At 43.2% G+C, this 21,856-nt stretch overlaps 3 protein-coding genes across 4 annotated transcripts; 1 reads left to right on the forward strand and 2 right to left on the reverse strand.

The window, feature by feature from the left end:
* Positions 1–363: 363 nt before the first annotated feature.
* Positions 364–4,769, reverse strand: sec13 (SEC13 homolog, nuclear pore and COPII coat complex component). The gene is made up of 9 exons (XM_062410593.1): positions 4,652–4,769; positions 4,418–4,462; positions 3,390–3,505; positions 3,053–3,204; positions 2,641–2,774; positions 2,306–2,439; positions 1,716–1,836; positions 1,453–1,599; positions 364–1,355 (listed from the first exon to the last, which is right to left on the reverse strand). The coding sequence occupies exons 1-9, from the start codon at positions 4,652–4,654 to the stop codon at positions 1,245–1,247; spliced, it is 963 nt and encodes a 320-aa protein (XP_062266577.1). The 5' UTR covers positions 4,655–4,769; the 3' UTR covers positions 364–1,244.
* Positions 4,770–5,243: 474 nt separating this feature from the next.
* Positions 5,244–16,498, forward strand: cand2 (cullin-associated and neddylation-dissociated 2 (putative)). The gene is made up of 24 exons (XM_062409625.1): positions 5,244–5,409; positions 6,314–6,457; positions 6,554–6,708; positions 6,840–6,963; positions 7,330–7,387; positions 7,738–7,936; positions 8,083–8,188; positions 8,316–8,458; positions 8,758–9,074; positions 9,599–9,740; positions 10,006–10,124; positions 10,304–10,456; positions 10,673–10,894; positions 10,987–11,193; positions 11,705–11,892; positions 12,521–12,686; positions 12,770–12,910; positions 13,003–13,142; positions 13,330–13,505; positions 13,982–14,077; positions 14,856–15,025; positions 15,111–15,275; positions 15,530–15,637; positions 15,769–16,498. The coding sequence occupies exons 1-24, from the start codon at positions 5,342–5,344 to the stop codon at positions 15,991–15,993; spliced, it is 3,732 nt and encodes a 1,243-aa protein (XP_062265609.1). The 5' UTR covers positions 5,244–5,341; the 3' UTR covers positions 15,994–16,498.
* Positions 16,499–16,614: 116 nt separating this feature from the next.
* LOC133972887 (uncharacterized) lies at positions 16,615–21,808 on the reverse strand. Of its 2 annotated transcripts, XM_062410511.1 has the most exons (8): positions 21,686–21,808; positions 20,660–20,938; positions 19,540–19,848; positions 18,860–18,958; positions 18,642–18,725; positions 18,374–18,429; positions 17,972–18,039; positions 16,615–17,447 (listed from the first exon to the last, which is right to left on the reverse strand). In XM_062410511.1, the coding sequence occupies exons 1-8, from the start codon at positions 21,720–21,722 to the stop codon at positions 17,390–17,392; spliced, it is 990 nt and encodes a 329-aa protein (XP_062266495.1). In that variant the 5' UTR covers positions 21,723–21,808; the 3' UTR covers positions 16,615–17,389. The 2 variants fall into 2 exon arrangements, with proteins under 2 accessions (XP_062266495.1, XP_062266487.1); XM_062410503.1 differs by having other exon boundaries at positions 16,615–18,039.
* Between the last annotated feature and the right edge of the window lie 48 nt (positions 21,809–21,856).

Raw genomic sequence — 21,856 nt, forward strand, 5'->3', positions numbered from 1 at the left:
ATCTGTTACAGATAATAATAATATAAACAGAGTTTCTCTTCATTACTATAGAAACAAGAACCAGCTGATCCACAATGTTTATAAACATTGAAACTCGTGTGAAAGCTCATGTTCTGTTTATTCTGCTGTGAACAACAATGTTCAACTGTCTGTGTCACAAACGGAGTTACACTCTCAAAGTAAAAGCACTCCAGTGTTCGACGCTTTGCTTGTCACAGACCGGAAGTTGCAGGTCTTCATCCCGTAGAGTCCTGACGTCCAGAGCCGGAGAGGGTGAAGATTTCTCTTAAAGTCTTTTATCTTAACTCTGCAGTTCTATGTTCGACATCACGACTGACGCAACAGAGAAGAAACAAGACCGTGTTTTAACATTAAAGTTATTTAATTACAGCAAATATGAAGCAAAAAAACATCACTGGTTTCTGATTTTCAAAAATGAAAGAAAAGAAAGTGTTATAATTAAGCTCCATTCGTGGTCGTCATGGCAATATGTTGATGTATTCAGGTCTGGTTGCCATGGCTGAGGAATTAAGGCGGGACTTGTTTTACTTGAACACCTGTTGACGACCTGCTTCCTGTCAATCAACCTCTGACAAGTGATGAAAATAATCTAAACTCGTCAACAGTTCACTTGATAATTGATTTTATTTATTCTCTGGAGTTCAGGTTTGAGTTTTTCTCACGTAGAAACCAGGCAGAGTTTTCTCACTGTGTGAACATGAGAATCTGTTTTCAGCCTCAGAAGTGAATCTGGTTTTTCACCAAATACATTTTATATAACGAAGAAAAGAAAACTGCTTTACAGTTGAACAGCAGAGCAAAGATTTGGTGGTTTTCTTGTTGTGGATTAAATAACAAACACACATAGTGAAAGACGATGGACAGCTGCTGCCGAGGATGCTGGGATCCTCTCGGTGGTTTCTGTTCTCCGCCGGTGGAGGTGGAATGTTTCAGGAGCAGAGCATCGTGGGATGAGAAGGCGGGGGTAGAATGGATTTAATGTAATGTGCATCTGATACAAATCTTCAGGTAATTATCATCAGTCATCCAAAACATCATCAAAAGGAAAAGAAACAAACAAACATTGGTTCAACTGTGGTTTCTCTTCTTTCTGATGAAGTTTAGAAACGGGGCAAAAGGCGTCCAGCTGCTTCTGAAGCCTTAAAAACTTCACTCACTGGCTGTGGACATTTTGTTGTTTGTTTAAATGTCTGACATGTTGATAACTGTTGTTGTTGTGTGTGTCACTGCTCGTTCTGTTGTGTGTCTGTGATGGTGGAGACGGCGCCCTGCCCCTTGCTGACGTCGCTGATACAGGCCCACTGACCGTCCATCGACTCCTTCCACAACGTCACCTACAAAAGAACAGGTCGGGAAAAAAAAAATCACAATGAATCAAATTCTGAATTATTGCATGATGGGTAAAAATCTGTACGACTTTATATAAACTACCTTGTTGTCTCCTCCAGAAACAGCCAGGATGTTCCCAGTGATGGACCAGCTGACGTGCCAGACCACATCGTTGAACTTGTGGAGCAGTTTGGTCGTCCAGGTGTTTCCTGCCGGGTCGTCACACGTCCAGATGAACACGCGTCCGTCCTGGAGGACGGGACAAAGGGATCAGGGACGTGTCTCTGATTAATCTTTCAAACTGTTTCTTTGCTTTGTTTTCAGCCACCATCATTGTTAAATGATACACATCTTTGTCATCTCACCTGGGAGCAACTTGCGATGGTGCTGGTGGGAAGTCCAATAGATGGAGCCCAGCCCACGTCTCTCACCCAATCACTGTGGGCCTCCAGCTTCTGGTCCTCCTTCCACTGACCGTCCTCCTCTCTGCAGGCGAGGACACGGAGTAAAAAGAAAACAGTGAAAGTTAAGTTTCCTTAAAAATACATTCATCCCTCACAAAGACTCAACTCAAATCTCTTCAGTGTCTTCTTCATCCTTGTTTGGAGCTGGTGCCTACATTACCCATAATGCAACTTGGCTTTATAAAACATTTTAATGTATGTACCAGTAGGAACTGACTGTTAAACTGGGCTCGCTCACGTTACGGAATATTTCAGATTTTTATTTCTGTATTTAAATTTATCTCTATTTTTCCAACGACAAAGGAGGTTTGATTATTCCCAAGAGTTCAACACCCACATCAGTGATACTACCAAACAAGCTTCTTGAAAAACCCTGAAATCGAATATGGAATGCACATTCTGCACAGAACGTGTGACTCTGCTCTGTAACTCTGATTGTCCCAAGTCACTAAAATCGTGCGTCTTGAACAGTTCACTGAACACAAACATACTTCCAGAGTTTGACCAGGTTGTCGCAGCCTCCGGAGACAAAGCGTTTGACGTAGTTTGGTTTCTGTCCTGACGGCTGATCGATGAGGCTGCCTGGAACCACAGCAGGAGCCCAGCTCACTGCGTTACAGCCGATCTGCAGGAGGATTACAGCCCAGTTCATAAAGACACGTCAAAGCAAATGGGATAGAAAATAGAGTGAAGATGAATCAGACACAAAGAGCGGGGCACTGATATACACCATATACAGAGAATTTAAACATTTAAAACTACATTTCATTACATGCATTGATTAAATTAAAGTTGGGCGTTACACAAAAGTGTGTGTCAGACTCACAGTGTGTGCGTTGCTGATCTTCTTGACGTCCCACTGCTGATCTCCAGTAAATGTGAGGAGGGAAATGGCTCCGTCTGAGCTGCCGCAGGCCAAGATAAGACCGAACTCATAGGGACCCCAGCAGACAGAGTTCACTGCAGACACACAAGTGGAGTTGAGAAGAGGACAAAGGTCTCAAGAGAACGACACAACGGTTAGAATTTACTTTTGTTGACGAGTCTAATTCTCCCGGAAGCACCAACACTATGTTACTGACAAAATCCTAAAGTCTCTGTTTCCAAAGGGAGGACACACACCAGAAGTGAAAGATAAACTGAATGAAAACCTGCACCTGTCCAGGGGAATCCGCACTGAGACACAAAAGAAAGGAGGAGCTCAGGTGTGATGTTATTCCTCCCGGACATCTACTGACCTGATGACTCATGTCCGGTGTATTCGTACATCTTGTCCCAGGCGCCGTTCTCCTCCTTCCACACGATGACTTTGCGGTCGTAGGAACAAGACGCCAGGATGTTGCCAAACATCGGGTGAGCCCAGGCCACCTGCCACACGGGCCCCTCGTGGCTGCAACAGAAACAAAGAGACGTAAACAACTCAGTTCAAAATCCTCCATGTGAAACTTTATTATCTTACATGGGGATCCAGTGTCACAGATTCAAGAACATTTGTAGTGGAAATTAGTTCAATTATAAAAAGGGATATTTTCAGATTTAGTTTCCCAGATCAGTTGTCAAACTTGGGTTTCTTACCCTCTGAGGTCTGCCACCAGTATCTGACCTCCGTTTCTGACATCGAAGATCTTCACGGTGCGATCGGACGAACAGGTGGCCAGTCGCGTGCCGTAGTAATCCATCTGGGCATCGTGCTGAAACACAGAGAAACAAATGAGAGGGTGTAGGGCTCATTGTGTTCAGCGGCCACTGAGTTTCACATCCAGCAACATGACGATTCCTCTAAAGTGATGTTTGTGTCGTCCTGAGGAGCTAAGAACAAAGTTTACTCTCTTAAACTCCTTTAAGCTTCTGCTTCTTCAACTCAAGCGAGCTGCAGGTTCACCTTATAATTCTCATCATAACTCAATGAAGTGTCATAATAAACACATCAATTATCAATCGTATTCATTATTCAACCATAACCAAATACTTTTATATTGACAGCAACACTGACATCATCATAAGTAACATGAACAGGATCAAGGTTGTGATTTGTTTGATTCATCGTTATTCCTGAACACAAGCAAACGTCAACACTAGAATTCATTCTGAAGAAACAAGACTAATGAACGTTTATAATAACAGGAACAGTTATATATTTGATTATCCCACAAACACAAGAGACGACACAACTATCAACTCATTCACATTTCAGTGGCAACTCGTGATTTCACTTCAATCCTGATCAATTCAAAGATGATCTATTAAACATTTGTTCTAATAAATGTAATTTGTGTCTGTGGAGACTCAGGCGGATGTGATCAGTTCATATCTACACAAAAACGGGACAGTTACAAGGAATAAAAGCATCAAATCTCATAGACTACAAACAATAATTGGACTTTTATTTTGAAAAGGGTAGCTACTCGTTAGCTCAACTGTTTTAATAACAAATGAACAAAATCAATCAGCTCATATCGTCCTGATGTGAAATGACAAACAACGTGAACACTTGTTACAACACCTCTGTGCTGCTTGGCTGTTAGCATCTACGTGCACCTAATGAAACCTGTCCATGTAGCAACAGGCTAACGTTAGCTTCAACCCCCGGAAACACAACTTACGATCATGTCCTCGTGCGACGTGTCCACCGTGTTGATGACAGAAACCTGGGAAACACAAACACACACACATATCAGGATTAGACCCACACATCAGGATTAAACACACACAGGAGATTGCAGTGTAACTCCGGTTGTTAGCTCTCCGCGGCTAACATGTCCGCCAGCAGGTTAGCTTCCCTCTCACGTCTGCGGGAGACGACGGTTGTTAGTTCGAATCCAAGGTGGTACACTCACCATGTCTGCGCAGGAAACACCGAACACCAATGTTTTGACTCCTAAACGAAACGAACTGAGCTTCACCGCCCGGTGAGTCCGACGTGGCAACAAGTGCAGATCCCGGTCCCACAGCCGATTCGACAGGAGGAAACAAGACACTATGAACAAAGGTTCCCACCTGCCAACATTTTTATTTTAGCTTAGAAAAAATCTAATAAAACGGTTTCAATGTTAAACATTTTCTTTTTGAGATGTGATATATAAAAATCATCCAATTTGTTTGTTATTGTTATTATTATTTATTTTTTTACTAAATTTATCAAAGAGGCACCACACTTCCAATAAATAACAATATATCTACTTATTACTATTGTCGGTGTATAAATGCTCCTTAATATTAAGCAAGGAGGATACACATTAAATCTCACCCCATTTATGTATTTGTGAAGATTTGACTGATTTATGCAACTTTGAAGCAAACAGACCTCCACTCCCTGTTTACGTCCACACGGTGGCGCTATTGGCCCGAACCTCCCTATCCGTCTATTTTCGTCTGGGCTCTCCCGGTATCAGGTTCCTCTCCCCGGGCACTGATCCTCTGTCCCCTGCCTCTGAACCCTCCACTCGGTCGCCATGTTGTCAGCTTGAATCTGTTGCTGCACTTTGATTTAGTTTTATTTATTATTATAAAACAGAAAAACTTTGAAGATGTCGAATGTTTCTTATCACGTCTCCAACCTGTTGGAGAAAATGACGTCAACTGACAAAGACTTTAGGTAAGACACTGAGTGTGTGTGTGTGTGGTTGTGTGTGTATATGAGTGTGTGTGTGTGTGTCTGACAGTGAGATGACACTTTTGACTCCTGACTCCTGTCATCACTCCTGTTGTCATATACTACAAATAACTCATATTTACCTTTCCTTTATTTATTTTTATACCACTTTATGTTTCTGTCATTTTTATTACAAAGAAAACGTTCAGAATTTTTTGTTTGTTTCTATATCTCAGTTCAATTCTATTTGATCTCCGTTAATTCTATGATGTAACTAATGAATTTGTTTTATAATCTATTATTCTGCAGATTCTTTGACACCCATTTGTGTTTCTGTCATTTCACCACAAAAAAACACATTTCTATAATATCAAATGTATATTTTTGGTAAGGAAATTCAATTTGCAACTGTTTCATTCATTCCATTATTATTTATTAGTATTTTCATGCCACAGTCTGATCAACTGACATTGTTATAGCTTTAAATCACTGCTCAAAACTTATTTTGACTTAAAAAGAATTTGATTTGATATTGTACTGTGTTGTGGTACTTTTACTTGCAACAAAATTGTATGTAGTTTCTTAAAGGGGACAGTTTTTAACTCTGTTGCCTGCGAGTTTCTGAATGTCTGATCTGCTGAGTGGCCACATCTTTCATAACACTGCCATATCAGATTGACCTTTATTGTTTATATTTATTTATTTAACCCTGTATTTGGTGAAGCAGTTTGGAGCCTTGTTTAGAAAAGGTGCTGTATAAATAAAGTTATTGTTGTTATTATCATTATTATCCTGATTGTTTCTATTTAACACTTTTTTTCAGATAGGAAATCTGTCTAGTTTCAACTCATCAATCCCTCTATGTGTGTGTGTGTGTCTGTGTGTGTGTGTGTGTGTGTGTGTCCAGGTTCATGGCCACTAACGACCTGATGCTGGAGCTGCAGAAGGACAGCATCAAGCTGGACGAGGACAGCGAGAGGAAGGTGGTGACGATGCTGCTCAAACTGCTGGAGGACAAGAACGGAGAGGTGCAGAACCTGGCAGTGAAATGGTAAAAACTGATTTACATTTATTGTGACTCAAATGCTTTATTTTCTATTCCAACAAGTGATAGATGCAGTTCATTACAGGTGCGTTTGATTTTCAGCCTGGCCCCTCTGGTGAGTAAAGTGAAGGAGCCTCAGGTGGAGACGATGGTGGACACTCTGTGTTCCAACATGTTGTCGGACAAGGAGCAGCTCAGAGACATTTCCAGCATGGGACTGAAGACGGTGATCGCCGAGCTGCCGCTGTCGTCATCAGGTGAGGGCTCAAACCGACCAATCACAGTCCTCTCCGGCCTCCATCGGGCTGTTTGAATTCACAAACCTACATTTCATCCATCTCTTAACTTTTTAAATCAGCCTCCAGCTTCTTGTTGTGTGTGTTTCCAGGTTTGACTCTGACGACCAGTGTTTGTAAGAAGATCACCTCCCAGCTGATCGGGGCCATGGGGAAACAGGAAGACGTGTCGGTTCAGCTCGAGGCTCTGGACATCCTGTCGGACATGTTGGGAAGGTAACGATGAAACACTTTGTCCACGGGAACAGCCGAAGGTCTTCAATCCGTTTGTTTAATTACTCATCTCATTGGGACACAGTCAGACTTTATACCATTAGAAATGAAAAATAAAATACTGCTCTGGGTTTTTTCTCCCACTCTACACATTGTGTCGCCTGCACATCACAACATGTCTTTGTTTTTATGTACAAACGGTATTTCTACTTTTTCAATTTCTATACAAACCACTTCAGTGAAAGGTGTATATAATGTCGATCATCTGAATTCTTTCTTCTTCTGTTGCCTTCAAATATAAAAATAAATAAATATTAGAGTTTTCTGTGTGAGAGTGAATAGAAAGTTGTGTTTTTATTCTTCCTCCAGGCTGAGTGGTGCTCTGGTCAGTTTCCACAGCTCTCTCCTCTCCAGCCTCCTCCCTCAGGTTAGAAACCCTCAGACTGCCACTTCAAAATATGTGAACAAGGTTTATTAATAACAGCAATAATAACATTTGAGTGTTACAGAGGTAATTAAGAGTCTGACTGATTATTGATTGGTTTCAGATAATGCTTATACCGATTTCAGGAGGGAAATAAACCCTCATCATCACCTGTAATAATTTATGATCCAACATATTTACATGTCAAGCATGATCTGGAAACCAGGTTTTATTATTTGTAATAATCCAACACTTCTAATCTTCTTTTTGTCTTCTTTATTTTATTTTGTCATCCATCTCTCGCTGCCTCCTTCCACCTCCCTTCCTGTAACTCCTCTGTCACCCGTCCTCAGTTGACCAGCCCCAGGATGGCGGTCAGGAAGCGCTCCATCTTGGCTCTGGGTCACCTGGTGCCCTGCTGCAGCCCCGCCCTCTTCTCCCAGCTCACAAAACACCTGCTGACGGAGCTGAACAAGGCTCCGCCCACCTCCGTGACCAGGACCTACATCCAGTGCCTGGCAACCATCAGTCGCCAGGGCGGCCATCGAGTGGGTGAGACGTGTTCCTGCGTGTGAGAGAACATGAGTTTAACATGTTATACTCATGTTCACTGGAAAATTAGATACATAAATCAACTAAATACACTGGATAATGTGTGTGTGTGTGTGTGTGTGTGTGTGTGTGTGTGTGCTCTTCAGGTGAACATTTAGAGAAACTGATCCCTATGGTTGTTAAGTTCACCGGTGATGAGGATGACGAGCTGAGAGAGTATTGTTTCCAGGCCTTCGAAGCCTTTCTACGCAGGTACACACACACACACACACACACACACACACACACACACACACACACACACACACACACACACACACACACACTCACACACACACACACACACCCTTGTTTCCTTCTCGTGTCCCCTGGTCTCCAGGTGTCCAAAGGAGATGTCACCCCACGTTGCCACGGTGACTAAGCTGTGTCTCCAGTTCATGACCTTTGACCCGAACTACAACTATGACGATGATGAGCAGGACGAGGAAGACAGCATGGACATCGAGGACGGACTGGACGAAGGTCTGTGTGAAAGCTTCTGTTTTCTGTTCCCTGTGTGAAGTGGGAACAGAAACACACACACACTCGACCAATCAGGAGCCAGTCTCATACTGAGGCCAACATGTCTGTTATTAGTACCCATAATGCATTTGTTCAGAGTGTTTCTCCTTATATTTAAAATAAACCGAACATCTGTTGCGCTGAAATTAGAATAAGCAAGTCGTTGTATTATGTTTGTGTGATGTCTCAGATAATTGATCTAGTTTTTTGTTGTTATTGATATTATTAAGAATGTTGTTTGATCTCGTGGTTTCGTCCAGAATCAGACGACGAGTACAGCGACGACGACGACATGAGCTGGAAGGTGCGACGCTCCTCCATCAAGTGTCTGGAGGCGCTGATCAGCTCGCGCCGGGACCTCCTCCTCTCCTTCTACTCCTCCGTCTGCCCGGCCCTGCTCGCCCGCTTCAAGGAGCGCGAGGAGAACGTGAGGGCGGACGTCTTCGCTGCCTTTTCAACGCTGCTGAGACAAACGCGAGTGGGTTCGAGTCCCCGCGGCCTCCTCAGGGCCTCCTCAGACCCAGGGTCCAGAGAGGAGCAGGAGGAGGAGCCGGCGGTCGCTGTGCTGAAGGAGCAGGTAGGGAACCATTCAGGACCAGTGCTGATTCAATAACCTACATTTAAAGGATGTCTCTAACAGAAAATGGACATAAACTCCGGAAAGTGAAGCCAATGCAGAAGTGCCTGATACCTGTGTTCTCCTGAACAACCAGCAGAGGGCGACTCCACTAGTTGACTCCATAATTTCACATGCGCCTGGAAATAACTGGAAAGTTGGAGGATTCTGAAATATATTAAAAACACAAAACATTAAGTTTTTACAGTTTTTTGTAATGTTAGGAGGTCAGTAATTAAAAGTTTTCCTCTTATTACTTCTAAATATTAAAATTAAAACTAAAAATATATAAAATTATATAATAAAATAGACGTAGACTCCGGGTCCAGAAAGTAAAGCCAATGTGGAAGTGCCTGAGATAATTACTGTACTTCTCACTTTATAACGTCAGCAAACATTTTCCTAAGGTGTGTGTGTGTGTGTGTGTGTGTGTGTGTGTCTGTGTGTGTCTGCGTGTGTGTGTGTATGTGTGTGTGTGTGTTCAGGTGCCTCTGATAGTGAAGACTCTCCACAGGCAGCTGAAGGAGAAGAGCATTAAATCTCGACAGGGCTGCTTCGGTCTCCTCACAGAGCTCAGTCACACTGTGCCTGGAGCCCTGGAACAACACATACCTGCTCTAATACCAGGTACACACACACACACACACACACACACACACTCACACACACACACACACAGAAAGGATCGTAGCCCTCTATCTGTGCTCTGTGGTGGAACTGGTACTTAACCATTGATCCGGACTCAGGGAGGTACGTGGGCCCCCATGTAAATGCAGCATAAATGAGCCTTTACTCATCTTAATGTTTCTCTTTACTCCACTCTCTCCTTTCAATTCTTATTATTCTCCCCCCCCTCCATCCCTCCTTCCTCCTCCGTCCTCCTCGACTCCAGGTATAGTCTTCTCCCTGACAGACAAGTCCACCTCCTCCACCATGAGGATCGATGCCCTCTCCTTCTTCCACGTCCTCCTCCTCTGTCACCCTCCTCAAGCCTTTCAGCCCCACATGCAGGTTCTGTCCATTCGTTGCAGGACATAATGAAATCAAACCAAATCACACTCACTCGACCTTTTCTGACAATAATCAGGAGACGACAAGGTTTTAAAAAACAAAACAAAAAAACAAAAGCATGACCTCCGCTGTCAGCTGTGTTTATTTTTATCGTCACGCCTCCGCTGTCCTGTCTGCAGGTGCTACTGCCCCCGGTGGTGGCGTGTGTAGAAGACACTTTCTACAAGATCACGTCGGAGGCCCTGCTGGTCACTCAGCAGCTCGTCAGGGTGATGAGGCCGCACGGACAGAGCGCCGCCACAGGGTTCGATGCCAAACCGTTTGTCAGAGAGGTACGAGGGCTCACCGGCCTGCTTCCTCTTATTCTTATTCATATTCCTTATTCCTTATTCCTTATTCCTTATTCCTTATTCCTATTCTTATTCGGATTCGGATTCTTCCTTATTCTTATTTTTGTTCTTGTTCTTGTTCTTGTTCTTGTTCTTGTTCTTGTTCTTGTTCTTGTTCTTGTTCTTGTTCTTATTCTTATCACTTATTCTTGTTCTTAGGTGTTTTCTGTGACGCTGAAGAGGCTCCAAGCGACAGACATCGACCAGGAAGTGAAAGAGAGGGCTATTTCCTGTATGGGTCACATGGTGTGTCATCTTGGCGACCACCTGGGGGCGGAGCTGCAGGGCGTTCTGATGATTTTTCTGGAGAGGTTAAAGAATGAGATCACAAGACTGACGGCAGTTCGCACCATCACCCTCATCGCTGCCTCTCCGATAAAGGTTGAGCTTGTTATTTAAAAGTTGTTTTTCCTTTGACTTTTATTTTGCCGTTGAGCTGGAGTCATGAGGTCACTTCCCTCCCTGTGCTCCAGGTCGACCTGTCGTCCATCCTGCCAGAGGCCCTGTCGGTGCTGGGCTCGTTTCTGAGGAAGAACCAGCGGACGCTGAAGCTCGGCTCTCTGGCCTGTCTCACCGCGCTGGTGACTCATCACGCCGCCAGCATCGAACCTGCGGCCCTGGAGCCTGTTCTCAGTGAACTCCCTGCTCTGGTGGATGAGGGCGACATGCATGTGTCTCAGGTCGGGAGAAAAACATGGAACCACATCTGTATCAACAAGGACTTGCATGCTAAGAACATTTGTCTTATGGTGATCGGCTGTGGGACGATTCACATGCAGGGGTCGTTCTTAAACTAGAACCTCGAGAAATCTCCTGTAATTCAATCAAGCTGCCCCAAATCACACTCAAAGATATCAGTCCTCTAAACATGGTGAATTATTTTCTTCGAGATCATGAATTATCGGAGAAAATCAACTAAAATGCTTAAAGAATCCGTCCTCTGATCTGGATCCACACCAAAATGTAATAAGTTCTTCCCTGACCCATGTTTGATCCGTCTTCTAGGTGGAATGGAAATTCATCCTGTAGTTTCTGCGTGAGAAGCTTAGGGCGACCTCTGACCTCTTAAGCAAAACTTTATTTCCTGGATTTCTATGTAATCTGGATCACACTTGAGGTTTTCTGTTTCCTCAAGTGCTTTGCAAATAATATGAACGTGATGTATTAACAGTGTGAAGTGTCTCTGTTCAGGTGTCCATCACCTTGCTGACCTGCATGGCCCGAGCCTGTCCGTCCTCTCTGGCTAAGATCAGCTCCTCCGTGCTGCCGGGCGTCTTCGGGCTCGTCCACTCTCCTCTCCTGCAGGGCGGCGCTCTCGCAGCCGTCCTGGACTTCATCCAGGCGCTGGTTCTGTGCAAAACCAGCAACATGGGCTACAGGTAGGACAGGAAGAGTCCCACCAGTTAACATCCCAATAGAACATTAGGTGAAATGCTCAGCAGCTTTCTGTTGGGAAAAGTTTTTTTTTTGGATCTGATGATAATTGTTAATGTTTGTGGGTCTTTAGTTTAAAGTGTGCAAAAATCCAGTTTCCCTCAGGCTTTTAAACGATTGCTTTAAAGAACTTTTTTCAAATCCCACACCACTGATTAGAATCCGTTTGGAGACTTTACAAAAAACTACTGTTTCAGCTCATTCATCTAATCTCAAGTTTGTAAAGGTAGAAATTGAATATACAACTGATTACTGTAGAGATGAGCTCTGGAGACCAAGTTACTGTTTTAATCTGTGAATATATTCATAACCTGTTTACACTGAAGCAGCTCTGTTACAATAATCCTCATCATGGAACTAGGTTTGAATCCCAGGTGGCCTGGAGACATTGCATGTTCTTCTCATGTCTGTGGGGATTTTCTTCAGCTTCCTCCCATCTAAATCTAAAATCTCTTCTCCTCCTCCTCTCCTCTCCTCTCCTCTCCTCTCCTCTCCTCTCCTCTCCTCTCCTCTCCTCTCCTCTCCTCCTCCCCTCTCCTCCTCCTCATCCTCCTCTCCTCTCCTCCCCTCCAGTCAGTTGCTGAGGTCTCTCACCGAGCCCTTTCACAGCTCCCCGGCCTCAGCAGACGGAGGCGTCATCCACAGACAGTCGTACCACTCTGTCGCTCGCTGTGTGGCTGCTCTGACCTCCGCCTGCCCCAAGGAGTCACCGGGCACCGTGTCCGGCCTCATCCAGGAGGTGCGTCGCTCACAGCTCCTCTGGTCGTCTCTGCTCCGTCCCTGTTGTCTCTGCTCAGGTCTCAGTTATTCTCTCCTCCTCAGGTGAAGAACCCTGGATCCCTTGAGTCTGCTCGTGTCCTGGCCCTGCTGAGTCTCGGGGAGGTGGGGAGGAGCGGCAGTCTGGGAGGAAGTAAGGAGGTGCAGGGAGTCATCCTGCAGGCCTTCACCTCCACCAGTGAGGAGGTCAGATGCCCACACCCTCCTTCACCTCTGCATGGAATGGTTTCTACTGGTACGGATAACCCTGATGTTTTATGGTGGGATCATCATTCCAGGTGAAGACAGCAGCCTCCTGTGCTTTGGGCAGCATGGCAGTCGGCAGCCTGGGCGACTACCTGCCCTTCCTCCTGAAGGAGATCTCCACTCAGCCGCGGAGACAATACCTGCTGCTCCACTCGCTCAAAGAAGTCATCAGGTGTCTATCCTGTGTGTCTGTGACATGACACATTTTTGAATTCGTATTTTTTTGAGTGGGAATTAAGGTTTTTCCTCTGTTGCACTGTTGTAAAGTTGATAAAATAAATGTATTTTGTCATGAAACTCTCTATTTGAAAAAGTCTCTCTCTCTCTCTCTCTCTCTCCCTCTCTGTCTCTCTGTCCAGTGCCTGTCCAGCCTCTAGTCTCTCGCCCCATGTGGAGTCTATCTGGGCTTTGCTGATTCAGAACTGCCAGTGTCCGGAGGAGGGGACCAGGAACCTGGTGGCCGAGTGTCTGGGGAAACTGACGTTGGTCGACCCTGCACATCTGTTACCACGATTGAAACAGCAACTTCGAGCTGGTACGGTGTGTGAGGGAGGAGAAGGTGAACTGGTCCCACATGTATTGGTGATCAATCGATATGTCTGTCCCAATAACGATGGACAACAATGGTGTCTCCATTTCCTCCCATTGGACACAAATGAAACCAAAATATTTCAGAGAGTGACATGTGGAATCATGTGGAAGTTTAGATGACCTGTACTGCAGCCAGCCACTAGGGGGTGGTCCAGATGTTTTGGCTTCACTTTTGGCAGCTGTCATGTCGTCCATCTTTATTAACAGTCTATGGTCTGTCCATTCATTCAATACTTTGGTCCAAACCAAACATAGGTCTACAGTTAATGGTCAGATTGTGGTGCAGTTGTTTTTTTTGCAGTTTTTAACAAATACGAGGATGGCACCACATTTTTTAGCGAATTAAATAAGATGTTATTGTTCATTTTCTATGTTTCTGTTAAAGGTCAAATATAAAACACTTTCCTCGGCCCCTCACAGGTTCGGCACTGGCTCGCAGCACAGTGGTGACAGCGATCAAGTTCACTATTGTTGACCAACCTGCTCCCATAGATTCACTGCTGAAAGACTGCATCGGTAAGTTTCCTTTCACTGTGGACAAACATCGACAAATAGATTCTTCACGTGAAGATACAAAATCTGTCAGTGAAGATTTTAGGGCTGGTAGCTTCTGGTTCTCATATCATGTTTGAGCTTTGGTTGCCCACATGGAAACGATCTGTGTGGAGAGAGAGAGAGAGAGTGAGAGGTGGAACATAGACTGAAATGTGTTCATATTAGCTCTTAATAGAAATTAGCAAAATGTCATCTTGACCTAAACCACCTTCAAAAAGTATCACTCTCATGTGATAACTGGAACCAGTTGGACTGTTAACAATGAACGGAGGAACGTTGCCCTCAGAGGCTAGTTCAGCCTCGGATGATTGTCGATGAACTCCGAGATTTAAGATAAACCTAAACCTGATCCTAGTTCTGAGAGTTGTAACTAACTCTAACTGTCACAGTTACTCTGACAGTTGGCAGAACCAGAGAAATCCTTCCTTCGACAGTGGGCAGTTAAAACATCCATAACATTTTTTTAAAGGTAATAATCTGATATTAAGCATTTAGAAATCAGACATTTAAACATTAAAGGGTAAAAGTGTACGAGAAAGTGGGGAAGAAATGCGGCTACTAAAGGAGGACTCAAACCTCCTCACATGGCCTCGTTGTCCATAAAGTTTTTACCATCCTCACCTGGTAAGCAGACCTTAGTCTGCCCTGCTGTTTAAGAGTTCAGCCTTCCAACTGATATACAACTTTATACTCACACACATCATGTCTGTTGGTTAACCCTGACACCATCTCTCTTCAGGCGACTTCCTCAAGACGCTGCAGGATGAAGACCTCAACGTGCGCCGCGTGGCTTTGGTGATGTTTAACTCCGCAGCTCATAACAAACCGTCCCTGATCCGCGGCCTGCTGGGAACTGTGCTGCCTCACCTCTACAAGGAGACGCAGATCAGGAAGGACCTCATCAGAGAAGTGGGTTGTCCGGTGGGGAGGCTGAGGAAGCTGTTAGCGGGGTTTCTCTCTTAATGCGGGCGTGTTAAATGATGTCTCCCTGCAGGTGGAGATGGGTCCGTTCAAACACACGGTGGACGACGGTCTGGACGTTCGTAAAGCAGCGTTCGAGTGTATGTACACTCTGCTGGACAGCTGCCTGGAGGGGCTGGACGTCCTGCAGTTCCTGGATCATGTAGAAGAAGGACTCAAAGACCACTATGACATCAGGGTGGGTGGTGTGCCGAGGTGACATTTGATGTGTTTTTAAATCTATTTCTCATCTTCAATTTTTTATTTAGACACAGATGTGTTGGGGTATTAGATTTTTTTTAAAAATTATTATAGTCCAGTAGATGGCACTATTGTCCAATGCAGCAGGTATCTGTAATCTGTAAAATTCAGTTTGTGTGTGTGTGTGTGTGTGTGTGTGTGTGTGTGTGTGTGCGTGTGTGTGTGTGTGTGTGTGTGTGTGTGTGTGTGTAGATGCTGACCTTCCTGATGTTGGCCAGACTCGCGTCACTGTGTCCTGCTGCTGTTCTTCAACGACTGGACAGACTGGTGGAGCCACTTAAAGCTACCTGCACCACCAAGGTACACACACACACACACACACACACACACACACACACACACACACACACACACACACACACACACACACACACCATCACGTCCATAAGTGTGTTTTTTTCCTCATCTCTGTGACGTGGCGCCCCCTGCAGGTGAAGGCCGGTTCCGTGAAGCAGGAGTTTGAGAAGCAGGAGGAGCTGCGCCGCTCGGCCATGCGCGCTGTCGCCGCCCTGCTGGCCGTGCCCGACGTGGAGAGGAGCCCCAGCATGGCCGACTTCGCCAACCAGATCCGAACCAACGCCGACATGGCTTCTATTTACCAGAGCGTCCAGGGGGGGGAGGGCGGGAGCGGAGCAGAGTGCATGGACATGAGCTAGATCCTGGATGATGTTTCATTATCATGTGACTTTTTTTTTATAGAAAGAGTTCAGATACAGTAAATAAAACAAAAATCACTGTTTAAATGTATATTTTCCAAAATTATTGAGTATAAAAATACATTTTATGACGGACATGTGGTAAATCTGCAGAGCTTCACGTTATGTCTTCTTACACTTTAATTTATTGAATCTTAAAATCACCACCTCAAGAAGTAATGATATCATAAAATCATGAGAATATCAGACATGGACATTTTAACATTTTCAGTTTTAATTTTAAAAAAAAGTTAAAATTTTTTTGTTTATTTGATTAATGTGAACAACCCCCATCTGCATGTTAAGTGTTAAGAAAGATGCAACATAGTAAAAGAGCCTTAAACAGAAACTCAGCGATATGAAAGTTCAGGAAAGAATAAAACCTTTAGTTTAAAAGTTGTGATCTGTATCTTTCATCACTGTTATGTTGAAAAGAGGAAAATAAACGTATTTACTTTCTGATCCACGATGATTATAATTGTATTAAGTGCTGCAGTTAAGCTGCTGGGATCTACGTCTTAGAGTTGTAAGCGTTATTAATAGAATCAGCAGTGACGTTGTTCCCTGTGATCAGCGAGAGGAGGAGCAGAGCCGAACTCCTCATGTGCTCATCTGGGTTCTGATGTTGAAATGTTTTTTTTCTTCAGGGTCTCTGAACTTGTTTTTTTGTGTGTTCAGTGTTTGAACAGCTGTGCTGGATATCTTCTTCCACTTTCTGTCAAAACTCACGCTGGCACCATGTTATTGTGTGTTATGGTGTGTTATGTGGCGTGAGGAGCCACAGCAGGGACACATGACAGGGTGACTTCTTCAATCACAGATGATCAAATATTAACACGTCAGAGGCCAAAGGTCAAGAAATGTCTAATTACATTTTTTTCCGGTGGATCGTGAATTCTGAGACAAAACTGAAAATTTAAATCTATGTTACAAAAATACACTTCACCCCTTGATATTAATACAATATATCAAGTATGTTTCTTAGGGTATCTGGTGAAACATGACGATAAACAATTTATATTAATATATATACACACAAAGGATATAATATGGTCTTTTCAAAAATACTGATTACATGTTATAATTAACGTTTTCATAGTTTTTCCTCAAATTCTTCATAATTTTCCAAAGGGAACAGATGATAATAACACAAACACAGTACAATAGATTCATTAGCTGCTAATCTTACAAATGTTTTGACAAAATATTGGATATATTCCTGTTTCTTTCTGACGTCTGAGCCAGGTTTGTGTTTTTAAAGCCCCTGTGAGGACTTGACGGAGAAGTTGACGGTTGAATCAGGGGCGGCTGTGGCTGAGTGGTAGAGTGGTCGTCCTCCAACCTGAAGGTCAGCGGTTCAATCCCCAGTCTGACCCATCTGCATGCCGAAGTGTCCTTGGGCAAGATGCTGAACCCTGAATGGTCCCCCATAGAATAACAAAGTGCTGTGATTAGATGCACTGTATGAATGTGTGTGTGAATGGGTGAATGTAAAACTGTACTGTAAAGCGCCTTGATCGGTCATCAAGACTAGAAAAGTGCTATAAGGGGAGAGCGTGGCCTAGGGGATAGAGCGGGTGCTCTGCAACAAGAAGGTTGCCGGTTCGAATCCCACTCTATCCCATCTGCATGCCTAAGTGTCCTTGGCAAGATACTGAACCCCTAGATGGCCCCTCATAAAATGATGAGTGTTCTAAAAATGTAAGTCGCTTTGGATAAAAGCGTCTGCTAAATAGCATGTAATGTAATGTAATGTAATGAATCAGGAGGTTTTTCAGTGAAGCTGGAAGGATGATTGACAGTAGAGTAGCTGGGACACGGGACACTGCCCCCTACAGTGGAATATGTGTCATCACTAACTTCACCAGAGCTTTTCTCAAACAGGATGTTGGAGTAATGGGAGGCAGAAACGTTTGTGGGGAAGTTGGCAGTGACGTACAGGGTTTTTGGTGCAGTTCCTGATCCTGGCCTATGGGGGCGCTCTTCTATCTCTGCATAGCTGTGGTCCTGCCGGGATGAAAAGCACAGACGTTATTTACAACCTGACAATAAACATCAACTCAAACTAAAGTTTGTAAAGAGAATGATCATCTCAGCTGCTCCGAAAAACAAACTTTCTGTTTTTAGTCGAGGGGTGCTCGGCTGCCACATGACACTTCACCACTAGAAGTCACTACAATCTACACAATGAACTTTTAAATTGATTCATGGTTCAGCACACGAGGGCTTCTGATATCAGGCATGGAAGAAGATTCCAATTGTAATTGATTACACACACACACACACAAACACACACACACACACACACACACACTAACACACAAGCACACTGAGTATTTACCTCGTTCTGGGTTGTGTTTTTTGATCCCTCATATCCTCGGTTAGCTTTAGGACACACTACAAAACAAGAAGACGTGTGAATAGAAAAACAACGGAAATATTTGGACCCATAACATATATTATAAATAGTTATATATTGAGTAATTTGACAGAGTATTGAACTAGAGCAGGTGCATCACTTTTTTGGGGTCCCCTGGAAACATTTCCATCATCACAACTTGAGGCAACTTGTGAGTGACTCATGTTCTGCAGAGTGAGAAATCTCTTACGTTTGAACAAGACGACCAGAAGTACCAGCGCGGCTGCACACACCACTGCAACAATTGCAATGATAACCAGTAACAAAGAGCCACCTGCCAATCAAAGCCACACAACAACAGAACGACCGTCACCGACAACATTCGTCCAGAATCATCAGTGTCATTGAATTTAATGGACGTTTTCATGTGTTTTGGATGTTTTTAAAAACCAAAGTTTCCTTCCTCACCCTGAGGCTTGGCAGATGCAGTGGCTGTCTGGACTGAGGAAGTAGAAGATGCTGTAGTTTCATGGTCGGAGGGTGTTGTTGCTGGTGGAGGCTCTGAAACTAGATGAAACAGATTAAATTCAAAATGATTAAATATGCACTTGGCCTCACAGGCAAGTGGAGCGTCTGATTCAGAGGATCAGGTCGTTGTTTCTCGCGGTACTGGATCGTTCTTTGCCACTTGAGCCTGTGCGAAGATCGCAACTTCCAGATTACTCTCGTATCTGGAGTCCAGCTGGGTTTGGACATGGTCTTGGTCATCTTGGTATTTTATGTCCTAAGGAGTCTGTGCGGTTGTGATTGGTTGATGAAGCTGTGGTCGCAAGGTCCCACTTTAGAAATGCTCTGGACCAATCAGGAGTCAGTCTCAGCTGTCAATCATGACGTCTCTGCCTATTTCTACATCATCAAATAACTTAATAAAACAAAAGTGATCAGAAAACACTTGAACAAACATCAGAGCGATAAGAACGACCTGAAATGACAGAAACCATCTTTGATAAACACATTCTTAACGTCCACTGTGAGTCGTTTGGGCCGTGTCTCATCTGCTAACATGGAGGAGGCAGGAAAAAAACTGTGATTTAGTCATATCTTAACATATGAACAAACATCAGAGGCTGCAGAAGGTTATGACTCACTTTTAACCTCCAGCTTTATTTTTCTGAGTGAAATGCTGTAACTTCTATGAGCTGATTTGTGTCCACACCAGTAGACGCCACCATCCTGTGAGGACACGACGCTGATGGACACGTTGAAACCACTTTTGATTTCCGTCAGCCTGAACCTTCCCTCTGACCATGGAGTAAGATGTGTTGGAAAGACGTCCCTGCAGTCAGAACCGTTCTCTTTGCAGAAAAAAAACCCTTGTCTGTTCTTGGGGTAGTTGCATGTTACGGTGGTTTTATCCGTTGCTTTAACAGTTTGATGAAGCGGTCCCTGGCAGTCGCCTGCAGGTAAAAGAGAAACGTAAAAGGTTTCAGATGAATAAACCATATCAGGACTTGACCTTTATTTTCCTAACTTTGTCAGCTACTGTACGTTAAAGAGGACTTGAAATAGAAAGCTACTGAATCTGGGAAGATACGTCAGTGTTTGAGAAAGCCAAGGTTTTATTTGTTTCATACACAGAGGTCGACATTAAGAACCACAAAGTTAGGAGAAATCAATTTATGTTCAAGAAACAAGTAAAAGATTAAAAAGAGTAGAATGAAAGAAATAAAGACAATAAGACAAGTAGATAGAAATGTGTAATAACAATAGAATAAAATATAATGAAGCTATGATCTGCTGAAAAAGGCCGGACTGAGTTTATACAGTTGATTAAATAAAGATGGACAACGTCTGTGCAGAAGTGACAAACATCTGTGTGATAAGAACAACTTCAAATCACAGAAACCATCTTTACATCTGACTTGATCTTAAATATTCACAGTTTGATCCTTTACCCATTTTCTAACATGTAGGAGGCGGGGTTAGTGACCCACACTGCCGCCACCAGGGGGCGATCTTGATCACAGTCTAAGATCCTAACAGATCTTTGGGTATTACTCATCATCACAGCAAAGTAAAATACATAATATGTAAATATCATAGAATATTTTCTGGAATTAAAGTAAAAAAATAAATGCATAATGTTTAACTAACTCTTAATGAAAGATAATGACAGTAACTCTATCTTTATAATCATGGACTTTTATATCTGTAAAGTACTTTGACGAAGAACAAGAGAGTCGCTGATGAGATGAATCATTTTCTTACCGTTCTTCACTTCCAGCTTCACTTTTTCCTTATTCTTACACTTGTAACAACCAGAATCAGCAAACGTCAGTGATGTGACCTTCACCCTGAGGAGTTTTTTTACTGTATCGTGGTATAAGAAAACATTCTCATTCTGTTCCCATGTGTTCACTTTAGTGCTTTTTACATTTCCTCTTGGAATCTTGACGTCGATGGTTTGATATGTTCCAATTTTGTATTCGCAGGTGAGTTCAAACCATCCTCCCGTACACGCCTTGATTTCATGTTCAGCCTCACAGCCTGTTGTGAACAATTCAAAGAAAGGAAACAGTAAATAAACAGAGAGATTATCAAGAATATTACTAGATAAATTTGTATGTATTTTTGTAATGAGAAATATTCAACAATTTCAGGATAATTGTTTAATAACAGTGGGGTTTTTTCTCTTGATGTTATAGAATAAAACAGTAAACATCTACATGGTCAGAATCAAATAATCTTTGTTTAATTACAATAGTAAACGTGAAGTATTTATTTATTGTTATAATAAGTATTTGTGAGTCATTAATATGATTGGTGTCACACTTTAAACTGGGTGTTGCCCTGTGCACTGCCAGCTTCCTGCCACCAGGGGTCTTTAATATTAGGGAAATAAATGAAAAGAGTTTTTACTTCAATTTCAGTTCAAATATTCATATTTTGGATAATTAACCATTTTTACAATCATGAAAAGGAACACAGAAAACATCTCTACCTGCTCATCAGTGGAATATGTCCCCTCCTCATCGTGTTTTTATATTTATTGTGTTTTATATTTTACAGTAAAACTCTTCAGTGCAGTTAATGACATATTATAAAACTCATATCATGCAGCAGAGAACATTAACACGAAGTAATTATCTTAAACTAAATGAGCTGATGTGTGTGTATTTCGAGGAAACAGGGTAATATGTCATCACATATTAGTGTGTGTGTGTGTATATGTGTGCTGTATATTAGTGTGTGTGTATGTGTGTGCTGTATATTAGTGTGTGTGTGTACTGTTACCTGTGAGGACCAGAGCGAGGACAAGTAGATGAATCATCTTCTGATTCCTTCAGATCATTAATCTGTTTCTGTTTCCTCTGCTTGTATCGACAGCTGCTCGATGTCAGAGTGTTTCCTGAATCTCAAAACCTTTCATCGACACGTCTTTTCCTCTTTTTTGTCTCAATAACA

Source organism: Platichthys flesus, chromosome 2 (genome assembly GCF_949316205.1).
Source record: "Platichthys flesus chromosome 2, fPlaFle2.1, whole genome shotgun sequence".
Classification (NCBI taxonomy): Eukaryota; Metazoa; Chordata; class Actinopteri; order Pleuronectiformes; family Pleuronectidae; genus Platichthys; species Platichthys flesus.